Genomic DNA, 15,289 nt, shown 5'->3' on the forward strand with positions numbered 1-15,289 from the left:
GGTTGAGGAGAGACCCCCCACATGATTGTAAAGCGCTTTGGGTGTACAGCGATACACAATAAAGCGCTATATAAATGCATCATTCATTCATTCAAAGAAAAAAAAATCTATTGAAATCTAAAAAAATTTGAACGGTAGTTCAAAACTTCATGCTATTCAATATTATTTACATACTACTATAGTTTGAATTAGCTTTTATTTTTATACATTCAGTTTTCATTTTAATTTTAGTTTAATTTTTAGTAATTGTTTGTTAATGTTATAACTTTTGTTTATTTTAAATATTACTATTTAGGTTTAATTTAATTTATTAAATTTCAGTTTTGGTTTTACATTTTTTCCAGTTAGTAATTTTAGTGCTTCAAATTCAACTAGATGAAAATATACTACTATTTTTATAAATATATAAAATAGAAACAACACTAACTGAAAATCTAATCTGATCTAATATTTATATTCTATTATTTCACTTTTATTATTTCACCTTTAAGTTAACAATAATAACCCTTGTCAGGTTAAGGTAAGGTTTGCGCATCTTCACAACACAAAACTTCGTTTTTTGGAGTTTTTGTTTTATGTAGGTTGAATGATAGTTGATTGTGTGCGTGTTTCATATGACACCTGTCTGGCTGTTAGCAGAGACTCGTCGATCTGTTTCTTCAGCTCTCCGTTATCATCCAGCTCTCCTTTCTCCAGCGCATCCAGCCATCGCTCCTCCTCATCCATCGGGCCGCCCAGCAGCGAGTCCGTGTCCAAGTCCGGCACAGGAGACGGGTCCAGGTTACTGTCTTCATCTGGTATTACCAACAAAAACACACTCATGCACATTAACACTGGCTGCGAGTCACTCAAATATATGTGTTTTTGCTATATTCGAACGGTTCAGTCACCCAGCCAGGCTCGGTACTGCTCGATAGGAACTCCCTCTGATGGCACGTCATCATCAGAGTCATTGTCATCATCATCCTCATCATCATCATCACTCTCTACGTTCAGAGGCGACACTGAGCGCAGAGAGTCCGGGATCACTGTGAATGTGGGCACACTGAAACAAGAACAACATTCAGTAAACACCTTTGTTAAAGGTGACTCGCATTACACTCGGTACAGAGACAACTTTGCACTTATCAGGGTTCTTACACCTTTTCCTAAGTCAAATTCAAGCACTTTCAAGGTGCATTTTCAAGATTTTCCAGCACTTTACAACTGTGGTAAATTAAATTTTTACATAATCCTTGAGTTCTTCAATTTAAATCAGATGTTTGTTCAAGGTATCTTGGAGAGGTGAGGTGTCCAAGTCGCAACATCTAGCTACTGGGGTGCCTCAGGGCTCAGTTCTTGGACCACTTCTCTTCTCTGTCTACATGGCATCACTAGGTTCTGTCATTCAGAAACATGGCTTTTCATATCACTGCTATGCTGATGACACTCAACTCTACCTCTACTTTACAGCTGTGGTAAATTACATGTTTACATAATCCTTGAGTTCTTCAATTTAAATCAGATGTTATTGTGCTATGAACAACCACCTGTCTGGATTGCATATAACATTGCCTAATATAAATAGCCAACATACAGTAAATAAATCAGCTCATGCTGGGTTTGAACATCCAAATGTTTGGTCACTAGCCCAGATCTTTATGCCTTACCAATAATTCACCCAAACATACAATATATTTGTTTTGTTTTTTTGGGAGAACTATTGATTTAATGCACAAATAAACCAATATAAAGAGCATATGCATTCATTTTTACATTATTGTCTACAGTATAAGAGATTTGTTCTGGTTATCACTTCATTATTTCAGTAAGAAAATGACACGTGTTTTGCTATAGTGTAAATTTATAGAAATCAAATGATGTAAAAAAAAAAAAAGACAAAAAGCTCATGTATAGAATTCTCAGCCTCATTTATTGCTGAAAAGCATGTAAACTGCCTGACCTCTTGGTGCCCAGAGTTTGTCCTCCTAGTTTGATCTTGAGCTTGAGCTGAGGAGGTTTCAGCAGCAGCATCCCGGAGTCTGACTCCAGCGCCTCGGAGGAGAAACTGTGGCCATCGTCGCGATGGTGCTTCTTCTTGTGCTTCTTGTGCTTTTTGTGTTTCTTCTTGTGCACGCTGTAATCATCCCCGCTTGCTACAGAACAAACACCAACAACCAAACATAGTCAGTGCTTGGAAGGTTACTTTGGAAATGTAATAGCTTACAGATTATTTAAAATGTAATAAGTAGTGTAACTATTTTAATTACTTTACTCAAGTAATGTAACTGATTACATTTGAATACTTTTTGTACTTTTAAATCATTTTCAATCATTTAAAGCAGACAGGGTTAACCTTACAGTAGCACTCAACACTGATTACTGTCAAGACTTTCAAAATCCTTCTTCACTTGAATTAAGATCATAATAATTTAATTTAAAACACAGCCACCACAAAATCAGACTTTAGCACTCGACTCTTTTTCTTAGCTTTCTAGCAACTTCTCTTTTTTGTGCTTCCTCGCGGCAAAGCATTGTGGGTAATGTAGTTCGCGTCACGTCACAACGGAGCCGTTAGTTTTCATAAATAATTTTTCTTTTACTTACTTTTTCTTTCTGAAATACTGTTTATATATTGTTATATTGATATTCAATCAAATAAAAAAATTATTTCTCAATCGTTTGTGATTACCAGCTGAGCATCAAGGGTTGGTTTTCATTTGCATATCTAGTAGGCATCTGCAATTAATAAACGTGAGCGAATATGCTTTCAGCGAATATAAATCTCCAGAAAGAACGAATAGTGAATATAGTTCGATTTAGAATTCGCTTTCTGCACCGGAAAAAAAGAACAACTGTTTACGCTTCTCTCAAGAAAGAAAACTACACGGTCCAGAAAGCACTGCGGGAGGACTTGCTAGCAAAGAAAGCATTAACTCATCCACAGATAGAAATTAAGTTAGCTTTAAGTAAAAAGAGAGTGAGTAAGAAATTGCAAAAGTTATGGAATAATGGGTTTAAAGGAAGACATCTTTTCCAGATTCAGGAGTGTGTTGGGAATGAGAGGAAAAGATACGGAAATAGGAAGATGTCATCTTATCAAGACTAAGAGTTGGACATACAGCATTAAACTATAGTCTTCATAAAATAGGCAAGCATGAATCGGGAAAGTGTGACAAATGTGGAGAGTTATAAACAGTGAAACATTCTTTTTGAGTGTTCTGCATATGAAAGGGAGAGATTTCAATTAATTCAAGAATTAGGATGGCTGGGAGTTGATCATATTTCTTTAAAAGTATTGTTAGGAGATGGGTCGAGGCAATCAAGAGTGCAAGAAAAAGTGTTTAAATACCTGAAAAACACAGGACCAATAGATGGAATCTAGTTTTTTTTTTCCTTTTCTGTGTTTCTTTCTTCCAGATGTATGCACACTCCACACTCCAGATCAGTAGGTGGCGCTAATGCAACAATAGATGGAATCTAGTTTTTTTTCCCTTTTCTGTGTTTCTTTCTTCCAGATGTATGCACACTCCACACTCCAGATCAGTAGGTGGCGCTAATGCACCTTTTTCACCGCCATAGATTAGAACACCAGAAGACGAAGAATGTTACAGGTACATGTGCTTTTTGTGGGGTAATAGAAACCGCTGAACATGTAATATTAAAACAACATTCAGTCCTGCGCGAGGAGCATGGTTTCCATGCACGTGTGTTTCAGTCTGAAAATGAAGGTGAAGTCGTCAAGATAACGAGATTTGAACTCAGAAGTGAATTAAAAAACAAAAACTTGAGCACTTTAGCATTCTGTTGCACAACTAATCAATTTTTTATTTGCTTTGACTGTTTAAAAACATGTGCTACATTTTAAATGTAATTTGTTTTGTCTATAGGACAACCTATTTAATGTCATATTTAGAAAATAATGAAATATAACTACTACCTTTTAGTCAGCTCCCATGTAAAAAGCTCATGTTTAGAAGTTGCACAATCAATAAAGGGCTCAGTATTTAAGTTTGCACAAAAACAAATATATATTCTCTGTATGCTTTCTGTTGCACAGTTAATCACTTCGCTTTGTCTGTTTATGAACATGTGCAACATTCCCATTTTCCTCTCTTTTTTGTTTTTTTTGTTTTATTTCTGGGACCAATTCCTGTTCAACAAGGATCCTTTAATGGGCTTTTTACTCATTTCTAAGTGATTGCATTGCTTTAGTTTCTTCTATAATAATACTATTCGATAGCCTATATCTGTATAATATCATTAAAGGATTGGGATTAAAGGAATTAGGATTGCTTCCAAATTATGAATGATCTCATTGAATTTGATATGAATTATCACTGACATTCCTTCTCTGGTTCATTTTCTGTTTATTTATTTGTGAATACTTACAGGGATCTTTTAATTGGCTTTTTACACTTGTATTTTCTAAGCGATTACAGAGATAGTTTAGTCAGTTTCTTCTATTATCATCATAAATACCATTTAAAGACCCATTAGGATTGCTTCTAAATGATGATAGAAACTCCGTTTACATTCATTTGGTGGAATTTTATAACAAACATTTTAATACAGGTGCACAAAAATTCAAATAACTATTTACTATTTATGAATATGTGCGGCATAACATTTTTCTCTTTTTTTTTTGGAGTTTATATCATAATTTGGAAGCGATTTCTATCTAGTGAGGATACGTTAATCGGCTTTTTACTTGTGAAATTTCTAAGCGATTATATGATTATATCCAGTAAATCTGGATAATAGCATTAAACTCCCATTACGATTGATTCCAATGAAACTCCATTTTCATTTCTTCTCTACAAGTTTATTGCAAACAATGTAGTACAGATGCACAGAAGTTAAAATCACCATTTCTGATGTCTAATTTGCAAATTGTCCACTCAGAAGCATGAAGCACGGGTATCGCACGATATACACTGGTGTTTGGTGCTTCTTGTTTGGCTTTAGTGTTGTTAAATTTCAGTAGTCAGCACCAATAAAACTTCTACGGTTCTCAGTAGCAGTTTTGGTACTGAACAAAAGGCGTTCTCTTTATAATAAATGAAGCTGAAGTCAGTGATATCGATATACTGATACCCGTTCTAGTAATCTGTCTGTGCTCCACTATGAATCTCTTATGCACATCGTGTTTAGACTTCGTTGGTTATCCACCTTTTTCCTACGCCTCATGACACTTTGCGCAAATTATAGGAGTAACTTTCGTTTACACTGTAAACGATCAGCAAAAGGTTCGCTCTATGAACGCAATAATAAGCATTTTCAAAACCTGCGTACAATGAGTTGACATTATTTTACTCGCCCTTCAACCATCGATCATTAAAAGGAAATTTAAAAGTGTAAAAGTTACTTTCAACATACCACGAATAACTCTTAAAGATCCTCCTTCTATCCGCAGAAATGTTACGGACGTGTTAAATATCATTATAGTAATATATGTCTATATTTCGTAACAAGTACATTTTACAGCATCCGTGTGAAAACAAACCTGGAAAGAGACGTGAGGATTTGGGGAGAAAAATTAAAGATTCTTAGTGCATTATTCATGGTTTATATCGTAAATTAAATCGTGAGAGCAGACCACAAATGCACAGAACATGTTGTCTTTTTTCATTCACTTACTGCGGAATACAAAGGAAACATGAAGGAAAATAATGCAGCGGGCTGAAAAGAGCTATTCAATAGATATTGTTGTTATATCACGTCACATTAATTTACCAAATGTAACGTTATTCTCCTGACTTCTGAAAATAGAAAATGAAGGAAAATTTACAGCCCATTCAGTCAAAATGACGGATAAGGATTATTTGTAGTTTATGATTATTATTCTTATATTATTATTTGTATTCTTATGATTTGAAATGATTTGTTGCACTCTTTCTGAATGGAACTTCCCCCAAAACGGAAGTGCCTCCCATAATTTAAAACCATGGGGTTTTAACCCCCCGCCGCAGAGTCGGGTCTGAGATTTTCCTTGTGCCCCTCGATCATCCCCAAGATACTTAATTTTTGTGATAGTTTTGTGATTAATTATTTATTAAACTGACCAGAAAATAGCGGTTGTAATTTTCTTGGGCGCCTCACGGCACGTGTCCCTACATCTCCCCCTCACACTCCTGGTTTAAGCTGGTCCTTTGCTGGTTTAAGATGGTCCTTTGCTGGTTTAAGCTGGTCCTTTGCTGGTTTAAGATTGTTCTTGAGCTGGTTTAAGCTGGTCCTTTGCTGGTTTAAGATGGTCCTTTGCTGGTTTATGCTGGTCCTAAGCTGGTCGGACCAGTTTAGGACCTGCACATGCCAGCTAAACTTAAACCAGCAAGGGACCAGCATAAACCAGCAAAGAACCATCTTAAACCAGCTCAAACCAGCATCCCAGCTTCAAAACATACCTAACCAGCATATGCTGGTTTTTTCAACAGGGCTGACAGAATTTCATGTGAAATGTTCACGCGATATTATCGTAATTTTACATTCCGACTTGTAAAAACCATTCACGTCCTCGTCCTTTTTACGAGCCGTTTTCCGAAGCTTTCTCGCTTCTCAAGACGGCCACCGTCAGTCACATAAGCACATCTCTTTACTTGCGCTCTAGTCTCTGGACAAAGGCGCTCAAACCACTGTAGCCTAATGTAATCTATTAACTACGCACATCATAACGTTTTAGGCAAGTAGGCTACCATATTATGACAAAATATTTTAATAAGACTGAATTTGTATTTAACCTGATCACGTTTAATAAAAATACATTTTAAGTTTCATTAGCGCCGCATGTCCACGATTATTCAAACAACGAACAAATTATACAGTGAGCAAAGAACATTTAGATTATCAAAGAATATCACTGAATTCAGTCTAGCGTAAGCACTCTAAAAAAAGCTATAAGCTATAATCAGTGATGTTGTCTGCAGTGTATGATGAATTAATCTCTTATTTACATCGCATGTACATCTGCACTTTGTTGTTTCTAATGAGAGAATTCGCCAAAGTGCACTGACCAAAAATTTCGCTTATCAGCGATGTTAATATTTAGTAAAATCCCCTTAAATAATAGTAAAATCACAAATATATATTGGTTCGCATATAACTCTGTCTTCATGTGTATGTTAATATATAAGAGTTTGGGCTGTTTAAAGGGGTCCTATTATTATAGTGTACTAGTATAGAAATAATACTAAACTGAAACAAACTGAAAATATTTAACAAAAATCTAATTCAAAATGTTAGTATATGCTTGGTGTATAAATAATACTAATAGAAAACTAAATATATTAACATAAAAGCTAATTCAGAATATCAATATATACTATACTAGTATATAAATAATACTAAACTTACAACAAAAACTGAAAATATTATTTACGTATACACTATTCTAGTATATAAATAAAACTGAATTAAAATGACAGCTGAAAATATAAAAATAAAAGTGAATTAAAATTATGAATATATGATATGCAAGTATATAAATAATACTAAAATAAAACAGAAAATATAAAAATGTATGCTAATACAAAATATTAATATAATCTAGTACCATTCTATAATATTATTTTTAAATGTTAATATAAAAAAAGACAACTATCAAAGTTTGTAGTTTAAGTGTAAATATTGCTGTTTGTTCTCAACCAATGGCATGCGTTTGGGGGCGGGGCTGTTGGTTTTCCGACCAATGGCAGACAGCCAGTGTTGAATATGCTTACTATTGTGTTTTTAATTTGCAGCTTGCCAGCAAATTTGATTTGCTTATCATTGAGGATATTTCCTGCAGTTCCAGGAAGTAATTTGCTCTGATTTATCTCTATCTGTTTGTATTGTGTGATAGATTAGCATGCAGCGGTACTCACACACTGACCTCTCTGATAGCCTCTCTATTGCTGCTGTGATAAGATAAAACTCAGTAATAAAATAAATAAAGTCAATCCTCTGCTCTCTTCTTCTGTTGCTCTGCTGTCATCCAGTGTTTGTCAGTAGGACAGTGCTGTTTCTGTCCTGAGACACAGCCGTCACGCTCATTATATCGACTCAAGGGAGAAAAGCTCGAAGAGAAACCTGTGTGAATGATAACACTGAGATATATAACACTAGAAATCCTGTCTCATATCTGTCCACTTCTGTTATTACCATGCTTTTTTATCATGGCAGTGTCATTTTATTCTTGGAAAGTGACATTGGTAGTGCCATTTAATTGTTGTACAGTACATGATATATATACATGTAATAATTGAAAATTAAAATACCATACCATAAATTAATAGATACAAGTAAATATAGTACATTGTTCCATGAATTATTCATATAATTGGTCTACATATAATAACATATATATATATATATGTCATATACACAAATATATAATTTATGTGTTTGTATGTTTAGTTGTTTTTTGTATCTTAATGTATTTAAATAACATTTTATTCAATAGTTTTTTAAATAAAAAAAACATTAATAATTTATATTAGTAAATATAATTTACTAATTATATTGTTAATGTAGATACAATTTTGTCATTTTTGTTGAAACATGAATTAATCATTAATATATATATATAATTATTTCATTACACATTTTTAATATATTTAATTATTTAACATTTAATTTACATTTATTCATATGTAAATATAATTAAATATTTAATTCATATATATATAATAATATGTCTGAAAAAAATATAATTTTGTAAAAATTAGAAATAATATATACACATACGCACACAATATAAACTTAATTACATGAATTAACTATATTTATGAATAATTTAGTATTTATATTAATTATGTAAAGGTACAATTAAATAAAATGTAATTCAATAGTATTTATATTGTACCATAAAGTAAAATATATTAAAGGGGTCATATGATGCTGCTAAAAAGAACATTATTTTGTGTATTTGGTGCAATGAAATGTGTTTATGCGGTTTAAGGTAAAAAAAAAAATTGACTTAACTTTTATAAAGAATATCTCTTTGGATTTGAGACTTTAGTCTTTGCAACTTTACAGATCTTCTTTATGCACCAAGAGCTTGTAACACTCCAAAGAGAAAGGAACAATTGAAATCGCATCATATGACCCCTTTAAGCACCTTTGGGCTTTTCTCAGATTGTGAAACACTTGTGTTTGAGTTTCATTATTCTCGAATCATTTGTGTGTGTTTGTGCTGTTGTTCTGGTCAGGTTGCGGATGGGTTTGGTCACTGGACCGAAGCCGCTGGTGGACCGCGTGGTGATGCACACCAGCACCTTCACACGGGTCACACCTCTTACATTCACTCCTCATCATCATCGCTCACATTCACCGTCCTGCTTCTCTCCTGAATCAGCAGCGCAGCAGCTTCAGTCGAGGGCTCTTTAGCTGTAGTCCCTAAATGACAGGCCTTGTGTTCTGCTTTCAGAGGTGTGTCTCCGAGAGCAGGAGTGGATTCATGAGAGGAGGAGGTGTGTTTGGTGTTTGTACTGTACGTGTGTTTGTTTGGGCTCCCAGCGGTGAGCAGACGAATTTGAACTTTTAATTATTCTCACAGCGTGAATCTCAGGAGAAGAGATGCAGCGAGAAAAACAAGCGTGAGATTAGGCCTGGGCGATAAAACGGTATCGATATTTATCGACGGAACAGTGTTCGATATAGGCACGTGTTATGAGTGACGCAGACTGCAAACACAAACACGAACACATGCTGAAATGCCTGCCTGTGATGAGGAGATTGTGAAAAAAAAAATAGAATATTCGTCGAATTTAAAATAAACATTTGCATTTGAATGCAAAAATGGTACAGTCAAATGTTAGGTGTGCGTCAGGGAGCGTCATCAGTGACGCACGCGTGAGATGCGGCGATAATAATGTAAGTGACGTTGTTGCATTTTAATGTTTTGTTAGTCAAATATGACTGCTGCTCTCACGTCTCATGCAAGAGATGCAAAGAAAGCCATGCAAAGTTAAAACTTTTAGAAAACGCGGTTTATTTCATTTCACTGCGTCTCATATGTTTTTAAATGCAATCTGTGTGATCGGCGATTTGGCTCTTTGTATTAGGCATCATGTATAATGCATAAATACATGATGCTGTTTTGTTCATAATTGTTTATGCCGTTTACAAAATTATATTTGATTTATATATGTTAATTTAGACGTAATGCATGTTTTTTTATAGACAGTTATTTCCCTGCGTTGACATTATGTGCTCCTGTGGCCTCGGGAGACAAGCCAAAAGTTTCCTTAAGACTTATTTAATCTGCATATAAAACATAAGAAAGGAGATATTTGTTTAAATTTTATTTTGTGTTTGACTGCTAAAAAAATATATTAAAAATGTGTTGTTTGTCTTAATAAATTGGGCAAATAAAAAATACAGTGGTTAAATTAAAAAAAAAATTCTATTGCTCTGTTTTTAAAAAATGTTATAAGAAATGTCAATAATTATCAATACCGAACAATATGAAACATATATCGTTGATAAATTTTTTAGCTATGCCGCCCAGCCCTACGTGAGATTCACAGGAGCTTTAACAGCGACGAGACTGACTGTCAGTTCTGTGTCCGCTGCGCTGGGATGCTTTGCTAAATAATAACAAGTCATTAAATAATGTTTAATCAATATCATATAATAATAATAATAAATATTTATTTTAATGGTAATTCTTGTAATATTTACTTTATATATTAGTAGTAATAAGTCATCTTTATCTAAACAGTAAATTTATTTTATATATTAAATAATATATAAAATAATATATATATATATATATTAAATAAATATTAAGTAATGTCATTTTATTCTTGGAAAATGACATTTGGTAGTGCCATTTTTATTTATTTATTTTTTAATTTTTATTTATTTGTATTATTTGCAAAATACTCTTTAATTAAGATTACCAAAGTCATTAAATAATGTTAAATAAATATGAAGTAATGTTTATTCTGATAATTATTAATATTTATTGAATACATTAAATAATACATAATAATATTGATTCCTGTTTTTCACTTTGGTGGAATGATTTGCAAAATACTCTTAAGATTTTGCATCAAATAATGTTTAAGAAATATTATATTATTATAATATTAGATAATATTTACTTTATTAATAATTACTAATATTTGTTTTATTTTTTTTAATAATGTGTACTTTTTTTTTAGCTGTAGAGAGATGATTTGCAAAATACTCTTATACATTAATGTATAAAGTGCGTTGTTTTCTTTTTCTTTTTTTTTATAATTGCTATACCATATCATAAACGTATCTGATATATTGTGACCTGCAAAATATTACGTTTCTTGTAGCTGAATCAAACTGAAGCCCGAATAAAATAACGAAGCCTCTTGTTAGTCGTATTGTATAATGACCCTCAAAGTTTGTTTTTCCTCTCCTCTCTCTGTGTTTTCAGCTCATGGTTTCTCAGCTGCTTCATAGCTGGGGTCCAGAAGGTTTTCTCAAGCACATTGACGGGTGAGCCGGACATTTATTTATGAGTTCAATCAAATTCCTGTGTTGTTATATAAATGACCACAGGGTTCTGCTTACTATATTTGAATTGTTGTTCATAACTGTATTTCATTCTGTATTGTAAACTTGTACAGACTTCAGTTGGACCTTTGGTTAGCTGTTAAATATTTGAACAGGTTTTATTTAAGTTGAGATGTGCGTATGGTTGACATTAGTTTTTGCTCTTCCTCAGGGTGATGGAGTTTTACAGATCTCAGAGGAACGCCATGCTCTCCTCAGCAGACCAATGGCTCAAAGGTTAGACTCTCATATCAACTGCATCTGTTATTGACTCTATCATATTAGTCTTATGTAACTGTATTTTAACATTGATCCCAGTGCAATGCCTGATATAGTTTTTTATACTAAAATTGCAAACGGAGAGTCGAGTCTAAATGATCTTCTGTAGTAATAAGCTGTATGGACAACATCTGTGGCACACTGCCAGTGTTGTTTTGAACTAAAACACAAGGCAGAAGTTCACAGTTGCTATTGATTTTGTTGGAATAAGTAAATTATCTCATATATGTGACCCTGGACCACAAAACCAGTCATAAGGGTCAATTTTTCGAAATTGAGATTTATACATCATCTGAAAGCTGAATACATAAGCTTTCCATTGATGTATGGTTTGTTATGATAGGACAATATTTGGCCGAGATACAACTATTTCAAAATCTGGAATCTGAGGGTGCAAAAAAATCAAAATATTGAGAATATCGCCTTTAAAGTTGTCCAAATGAAGTTCTTAGCAATGCATATTACTAATCAAAAATTAAGTTTTGATATATTTACGGTAGGAAATTTACAAAATATCTTCATGGAACATGATCTTTACTTAATATCCTAATGATTTTTGGCATAAAAGAAAATCTATAATTTTGACCCATACAATGTATTTTTGGCTATTGCTACAAAATAGCGAATTAAGACTGCTTTTGTGCTCCAGGGTCACATATTTGAATGTCAGAGTCCAGATGACAGTATTTAAAGGAATATGTAGTTCACCTAAAAATAAAAAATGCTGAAAACATACCCTCAGGCCATCCAAGGTGTAGATGAGTTTGTTTCTTCATCAGATCTGAAGCATTGCATCACTTGCTCACCAGTGGATCCTCTGCAGTGAATGGGTGCCGTCCATCAATTAACATCTTTTGTATTTTCGTAAAAAAATCCATTATTAATGCATTTTAAGGCTAAAATATGAGTCCATAATAACTCTTCCTCAAATGAAAAAGTCCATCTCCTGTTGTCTCTCACATTAAAATCCACCAACTGTTGCTGATAATGGAGAGAGCGTTAGAGAAAGAGGTTCAACACACTCACACACATCTGTGTACTTCACACATACACAAAAGCTCACACAGTTTACATTTGTGCTGAATGTGATGATTTAAATGTTTGCATTTGCTACATGAACAAATACTCACTTCTGTACGAAACCACTTTCCTTTATCACTGCAAACATTTCCTGTGAGTCAGAGTCGTTTGTATGATACAGTACAGCAGGTTTGCTGGGGCTTTTTGCCAAAGCAAAGTTTGAATTGTGTGTGTGTGTGTGTTTATGTAAATGAACTGAAGCACCTGATCCTGAAAACACACCACATGTTTTGCCTCCCACACATTCAATACAGCGTCTGTTTTCTGTTGAGACGAGCATGGAGTCAGTCCTGTTGAACATCTTTACACTGTGTTTACTTCACGTGTTTGAAGCTGAACATTTTCAGTGTTCAAATCCTTTTCTTATTCCAACTTATTAACAATAAGTAAGCCTTCAAAACACTGCTCTGTTTGTTTGAGCATTGACAGTCAAGAGTTACGTCTGTAAACGTGATGCTAGACTTTAGTTTCTCCTGAAGTCTCGGTTCTAATCTAAACGTTCAGCAGGTGTATATTAAAGGGCTTTGAATAATTATCTCGGGTTTAGTGTGTGTCTGTGTGTGTGTGTGTGTGTGTCTGTGTCTGTGTGTGTGTGCGTGTCTTTGTGTGTCTGTGTGTGTGTGGGTGTGTGTGTGTGTGTGTGCGTGTCTGTGTGTGTCTGTGTCTATGTGTGTGTGTCTGTGTGTGTGTGTCTCTGTGTGTGTGTGTGTGTGTGTCTGTGGGTGTGTCTGTGTGTGTGTCTGTGTGTGTCTGTGTGTGTGTGTGTTCTTCTGGTTCCTGGAGGAGTTTTCAACATCAACAGCTCTGATCCGTGTCTGTATGTTAAAGCCACCTTTTCTCTCTCCACACCTCAACAGTACAACACACACACACAAACACACACACTCTGCATATACACTCACTGGCCACTTTATTAGGTACACCTTGCTAGTACCGGGTTGGACCCCCATGATTTAGGCATCAAAACTGTGTGAATATCACTATCAAACAACATAAACCTTGTCTTGGTTGGTTTATACGTTAATGTTTAGTAAATCTATCGATTTGTTGCTCGTTGAAGCTTTTAAAATGACATTAGGCTAATACGTGCGGGTTACCATTAGTTTTAATGTAACGTTACTTCATATTAACACGTATTTATATCCATTTTTTAACTTGTTTTCTTTTAATGTTCTTCATGAATGCAATAATATTAAGATTGCAAATGGTTTGAATGTACAGTAAACGTCAAATAGAGATTAAATATGTGAAGTGGCAAAAAATGTACACTATTAAATGGCTTTATTTGACTTTTTAACCATTATATTATTATTTCCGCCTTACAAATATGAGTCATTTCTTATTTTAGCACGTCTTGTTATTCTTGTTGGATAAGATCGCAGGAGGAGGAGGAGTCACAGCTTCTGTGTGCTAAACTATTCTGACAAATCAAGTATATTTTCATTAATTTTCCCTTTAATTTTGTCTTTTCAGTGATGCATCTCCATGTGCACCAGTGGTTTACGTTCTCTGTGCTTGCCGGCTTGCAGATAACCAGTGACTGTAACATGAGGACCGGTGGAGAATGATATCTCATCCTGAAGGTTGTTACAGAAAGCCAGAGAAAATGAACGGGTCGAACGGATACGTGATCATTTATTTAGTGGCCGTGATTAGTTTCTGTGCGGCAGAGGCTTTGAACATCTCGGCGGTGGATGGAGACGGAAGAGAGAATGGGACCGAGGCAGATGGAGGCGGCTCGGTTCCCCTGGTGCTCACCAAAGTAAGCCAGATCATCGCCCGCGAGGGGAACTGTGCTTTAATAGACTGTAATATCACCGGCGACCCTTTTCCAAACATCCAGTGGTTCAACTCGCACGGACACCTGCTTGATACTAAGAAAAGTGGTACGTTTACTGTAAAAATCACCTTCTGACTCCAATGCATTCTCATATATCACTGCACCTACACTTGGTCACTTTATACGTTTATTTGATTCTGTAGGTGTAATCCATTTATACTAAATATAAATCTGATCTACTGTTCCCGTACTATATGCACGTCATGTAGTTGAATTTGCTTCCATTATAATCGCGTATGGCAGGTAGTGTTCAATTTAGTCATTGCTCCAAGTGTAAAGACGTCCTGATGGGTTTGTGAGTATGTACAACAAAACGAATAATTTCATTATTACAACCATTTTCAAGGGTTTACATTATCATTCAAAAGTTTTGGGTTTGTATGATATTTTTTTTTTTACCTTCTGCTCACCAAAGTTGCATTAATTTGATATAAAATACAGTAAAACAGTAATAATGTGAAATATTATTACAATATTGCTGCATCATTACTCCAGTCTTCAGTGTCACGTGATCCATCAGAAATCATTTTAATATGCTGATGCAAATTCCTTTAACATGTTACAGGGTTTTGTGCTGATTTTTCGTTTTTTTTTTTTTTT

The 15,289-nt window shown here is 34.3% G+C and overlaps 2 protein-coding genes across 3 annotated transcripts in view; one reads left to right on the forward strand and one right to left on the reverse strand.

Annotated features, from left to right (window-relative positions):
• The window catches only part of LOC107745145 (INO80 complex subunit B-like), an 8,194-nt gene extending 2,772 nt beyond the window's left edge, over positions 1 to 5,422 (reverse strand). The window contains exons 1-4 of the mRNA XM_016558991.1: positions 5,359 to 5,422; positions 1,943 to 2,135; positions 891 to 1,045; positions 622 to 794 (exon numbers count right to left, since the gene is read on the reverse strand). Coding sequence (XP_016414477.1) covers positions 622 to 794; positions 891 to 1,045; positions 1,943 to 2,135; positions 5,359 to 5,422 — 585 coding nt within the window. The remainder of the gene's footprint in view (positions 1 to 621; positions 795 to 890; positions 1,046 to 1,942; positions 2,136 to 5,358) is intronic.
• Positions 5,423 to 14,206: 8,784 nt separating this feature from the next.
• The window catches only part of LOC107745103 (microfi brillar-associated protein 3-like), a 15,783-nt gene continuing 14,700 nt past the window's right edge, over positions 14,207 to 15,289 (forward strand). The window contains exons 1-2 of one of the 2 annotated variants that reach the window (XM_016558951.1): positions 14,207 to 14,281; positions 14,379 to 14,735. In XM_016558951.1, the coding sequence (XP_016414437.1) occupies positions 14,414 to 14,735 (322 nt within the window). In that variant the 5' untranslated portion in view covers positions 14,207 to 14,281; positions 14,379 to 14,413. Of the gene's footprint in view, positions 14,282 to 14,326; positions 14,736 to 15,289 lie in introns of those variants that run through there. The other variant, XM_016558943.1, reaches the window with a different exon arrangement.

Source organism: Sinocyclocheilus rhinocerous, unplaced genomic scaffold, assembly GCF_001515625.1.
Source record: "Sinocyclocheilus rhinocerous isolate Xijiao unplaced genomic scaffold, SAMN03320098_v1.1 scaffold1153, whole genome shotgun sequence".
NCBI lineage: Eukaryota > Metazoa > Chordata > Actinopteri > Cypriniformes > Cyprinidae > Sinocyclocheilus > Sinocyclocheilus rhinocerous.